The sequence below is a fragment of the Austrofundulus limnaeus genome, unplaced genomic scaffold (genome assembly GCF_001266775.1).
Source record: "Austrofundulus limnaeus strain Quisiro unplaced genomic scaffold, Austrofundulus_limnaeus-1.0 Scaffold144, whole genome shotgun sequence".
In the NCBI taxonomy this organism is placed as follows: Eukaryota; Metazoa; Chordata; class Actinopteri; order Cyprinodontiformes; family Rivulidae; genus Austrofundulus; species Austrofundulus limnaeus.
The window spans coordinates 1254602-1259643 of NW_013952546.1; the positions used below are offsets into that span (position 1 = coordinate 1254602).

At 36.4% G+C, this 5042-nt stretch overlaps 1 protein-coding gene across 1 annotated transcript in view; it reads right to left on the bottom strand.

Annotated features, from left to right (window-relative positions):
* thsd7ab (thrombospondin, type I, domain containing 7Ab) overlaps window positions 1–5042 on the bottom strand; it is a gene marked incomplete at its 5' end in the record, with an annotated part of 51309 nt that overhangs the window by 6028 nt on the left and 40239 nt on the right. Inside the window, 2 exon segments of the mRNA XM_014016412.1 lie at window positions 1006–1219; window positions 3900–3982. Coding sequence (XP_013871866.1) covers window positions 1006–1219; window positions 3900–3982 — 297 coding nt within the window.

The following is a 5042-nucleotide window of genomic DNA, read 5'->3' on the forward strand; positions in this document are numbered from 1 at the left end:
CCAGAAGACCTATACAATTTCTTTCTTTTTGATTTTTTACCTGGATTACTGAGATGCATCAGGATAATTTGCATCCATTTGTTTTACAACTTTGTGTTTTATGATTATAAAATGTAATATTTTACAGATTTAATGAAAGAGGCCCGAGGCCAGCGTGTAAATCAGCCAATAAAACAAAAAGTTGTTGCAGGTTGTAAAACTAAATTAACACTGGCTGCTGTTTTATCACGAGGTTTTTAACCCTCAGACATCAACTGCCGACTACAAATCCACAAACTGTCTGGGCAAAATCTGTCAGAAACAGGGTGAATTAATTCATTTCATCCTCGTCAATTAAAAATAGAAGGTAAAGCTGGCATTAATGTAAACTATAAAAAATTCATTTTAAAGGTTTCAAATGTGTTTCCTCGCATTTAAAGACTTTTTGAAGCATCTTTTTTTAATCATCTTGACTTAAACTGCATTTAAATGTCAGAATGAACCATTTCATATCATGCAYGAGTCTAATTAATGCAACTAATCACATTAATCCACAAACTGCATGAAAAGTAAACTTGTTTTTCYTGTTTAGATTTATCCACAGTGCTGTATGTGTGCAAAAAATAAAACGGGTTTGGAAGATAAAGACCCAGAGTTAATGTACGTGATGTTGTGTGAAACTCCATCTGTTCTGCACTCCTGCCTCCTAAATGTTTCTTTTGCAACATTTTCCAGGACAACAGCTCTGTTTCATCACACATGTATGTTCAGCTCATGTTTAAAACCAGGTGACACAAAAAAASTAAAATTAATTGAACATATTCTGTTCTTAATGTTACATTTTGCTCAAGAACATTTTCTAAAAGATAAATTTAAAGTATAAAACCTCCTTTCCTCCAAGTTGTGATAGTAAAAAAAGGTTTAAAATGATGTCTATTTAAATAAATTAAATTAAATAGTCAATAAGAACTTCTAGGTTTAGTTTTTACAAAACAGATCAGAGTGAACTGTGCGTGGTGGTCCGACCTGGTCCGTAGGGCTGCAGGTACCAGGTGCRTCCGGTGCGTCCTGGCTGGATGGTGCTGGGGAGCGTGGGGTTAACGGCGCGGCTGGTCTTCACGTCGCCTTTCTTGTCCCCCGCCGTGGGGATCTCCAGGACTGGGATKGGGGTGCACTGGTTCAGCTGGCCAGCAGAAGACAGAACCTCTGTGAAGCCCTCCTCGCACATGCAGACCCCGGCCTGCAGGGGGCAGCACAGAATCAGGTTTCATCAGACCAGCAGCTGCAGAATAATCTGAATAATCTGTGTCTTCATCATCAGTTTGTCGTCAAATTTAAACTAATCTAAAAAGTAAAAATATTAAAAGAATAAATCATTTCATGAAAGAAAATAAACACAATAACAGAATCGAAAAAAGTCAATTGTTCAAACAAATGACTCATTTATAAACATTCCAAGCCTGCCTGCATGACAGTCAAAATCTGTTTTATGATCTGCAAACATGATTTTATCAAGATAAGCTGCAGGTGGCACCAATCCTCCAGCTAAAACTGATAAGAATAAGGATCAATTTGACCAATTTTCCACCTCTTTCAACCATGAAAATGGTGATATTCAGAGAATTTTTTCTCTCTTGAAATAAAAAAAAAAGGTTTTATGTTCACGTTTGACACTGTTGGAATAAAACGATAGTAAAGATTAGGTGAGAAACAATTAAATAGAAAATGTTTATGAAAAAAAAGCACAGAGGAGAAAAATAGTATTTTAATTAACTCGACACAATCTTACTCATCACAAAATGTGTGTTTTGTCTAACTCACTGATACACGTGGAGGAAAAGAGTGTACCATCATCAGTGTGGTAAATAACCATTAACGCCACATCAAATCATAGAATTGACCATAAAATTTGTGCCAGCTCTTGTGAGGAGCTGAACATAATGACTTTCATGAAGAACTGAATCAGACCACGTTAGCTGGCTCTCTGTTTACCTGCTGAACTGACTGAGTGCAGATTCCCGGCGCTCTCAGGATGATTGCAGCCATGATTGTCTAATTATTTTCATTCTGCTTCTCCTGTGATTGGAGGACTCTGTCGGCTCTACCTGCAGCTCCAGCTCATAATGAGCKACTTTTTAAGACCGCCGCAAGATGATAAAACTGGGGAAAGTTTCAGCGAGTTTAAAGCTTCAGGGGCGAACTCGGGTTTCTAATTTTGACGCGACACAGCTGAGTGACACTCGGCAGAAATGGGGTTTATATTTTTTACGCCGCCGTCATTTCATCCCCTGCTGCACTCAGGCTTGATTCAGGCGAGGTGGGTGCACAGAGCGACGCTTGAGACCACCTGCACCTTCGGGTTCAGGTGGTTTGCATTACGTAAATGCTGAATCAGCATTTATGTAAAGGCAGTCCTGTAGTGCAAATATTTTCCTTACATTAAGCTGTTTTATCCACTCGTATGTGTAAACATTTGGCTCAGAAATAGTGTGCTATGACTTAATATTTGTAACTTTTATGTTTTTTGAATTATTTTACTATTTATGAGAAAATCTCTAACCTTGTTCTTTTAAATCCACTTCAACATACTGGCTTCATTTTGTCTTCTTATGCTTCTTTTACCTTCAGTTAGGCTAATTTTAGCGTTGAGCTGTGGTTCAGCTAATTTGATCTGTTAGATATTGTTTAGCGCATTCTTGTTTAGCAGCTTATCTTTGCTAATTTTATTATTAGATTCAGTTCAGTTAAGCTAATTCTTGCTTTGTAGCAACATTTTTTCTGATTTTAATATTTAGCTAATTTTATCTTTTAGGGAGTGTTTTGCCAGTTCTTACGGAGCCCGCGAGGTGACATGGGGGGATTGTTTTTCTTTTGCGTTCCCACGCAATACCTTTGCCTTACCTCGCAATACTTTTGCGTTACCTCGCAAAATTGTTTTGCGTTCCCACGCAAAGGATTGTTTTTTATATGAACTGAATTAAATCAGACTTTTATTTTGAAATATCTGGTTACCAAAACAGGATGTGTCGCCACAAGTTCGTGAAATTGACATTGATGTTGCGTGGCTGTAGTGTTAAAATATCGGCATATGACATACTTCCATGTGTGGCTGTGTGATATTTTCATTCTGAAGCTGAATTAAAGCAGTAGGCTAACTCGCTAATGGTGAACATGTGAGTTTGTTAATAATCCGGCAGGCACAACAGTGATAAACTATTTTTGTGAGGGAACGCAAAAGGTATTGCGAGGAAAAGCAATACTATTGCGTGGGAACACACAAAAAAACAATCTCCCATGTCCCCTCGCGGGTTCCGTAAGTTCTCATCTTGCAGCTCATATTTACTTATTTTTTTATTAGCTCAAGTTTAGCTACAGTTAAGCTAATTCTTGCTTTGTAGCTACATTTTTGCTAAATTTAGTGTTTAGCCAATTCACACTTTGTAGCTCATATTAAATAATTGCACTATTAGCTTCAGATTAGCTACAGTTAAGCTAATTCTTGCCTCGTAGCTTCATGTAAGCTAATTTTAGTGTTTAGCTAACTTAATCTTTTAGTGTTTTGCTAATTCTCACTTTGTAGCTCATATTTACTAATTTTGTTTTTAGCTTCGGATTAGCTACATTTAAGGAAATTCTTGTCTTGTAGCTAAATCTTTGCTAATTTTAGTGTTTAGCAAACTTTTTCCTTTAAATTGTATTTTGCTAATTCTCACTTTAAAGCTACGCATTTGCTATATTTACATTTTGGATCGTGTTCTGCTCATTTAAATCTGAACAAACAGTCTGTCAACATTCACAGTGCATTTTCCCAGAAATAACAAATATTTCTAGTTTCTTTTTATGTTTACTTTGTTTTGACCGTTCTAAATGTTGATTTGCGTACAGCTTTGTTTTGATTAGAGGTTATAAAAAGAGCTTACCTCGCTGCAGAAAGACTTGGGCATGAGGCAGGGAGGGTCACAGGAGCTGTTGTCCACCGGAGGATTTATTGCTGGACAACCACCTACATGTGATATTTAAAGAAAATAAGATCAGCACAAACTTTTCTTATTAAAATTTAATTTGTAACATAACAAAATTTAAATTCTGCATCTCTCTCTGTGTTTTTAGTCTTAAGTGAGACCTTATTCATGTATAAAACATGAGATAATAGCTGCCACCTCCTCCACTCCTATTAAAAACAAAGATCCCAGTTTTTCTGTTTGTGTGAGTTATTTTCTTGACATTTTGTGTTAATTTCACCTCCTACATGAAAACTGCCACCGGTGGTTTAGACTTGTTGAGACTTTGAGCTGCTGCAGTTTTTTCCCCCCACTTTAAAGATAAACTCAGCTGCACTATCTATTATTCAAAACACTGCGTGGAAATGCCTTCTAATCTCTTCTGAGTCGAAGCCTTATTAAAGCAAACTAAAGCTGCTTCTTCACTTCCTGTTATGGCTGCAGTTCTCTTTATTTCACTCAGATGGACCATTTGTGCACACAGATAATAAATATATCCATGTTTTGTGGGTTGCGAGTGAGTATAAATATGAATATCTCTTGGTTGGATGTTTAGGTCAATCATCTCAAACCATCTAGAATCCTCAACACCAATCCTGGCTTCTCCATTGATTTCCTGTCTGTTTCTAGATTAATTTAGACATTTTATCTAAAACCTGGCTTCATCCTAACTGTGTTTGATCTAACATCCACACTTTGATCAACCGACTGGTTTCTCTTAAAAGTTTACAGATCCAAACTAAATAGAGGTAAAATAGTTGACCACTTATAGTTGAGACTTTTTAAATCTGTTTACCTCWTCTTTTTTTCTGTGGGTTTTGATTAAAGCAGACTTTGATATTCAGTTAGAGCAAGTTTTTTAATGGTTTATTTAATATTTCATATATTTCTTTGCTTTTATTGTTGTCTTTTTAGTTTGTCTAAATGGTAAAGCACTTTGGTCAACCTCTGTTGTTTTTGTGTGCAATAGAAATACAAATAGTTTCTGTCATTAAAGTGTACAGCGGGTAAAATAAGTATTGAACACGTCACCATTTTTCTCAGTAAATATATTACTAGAGG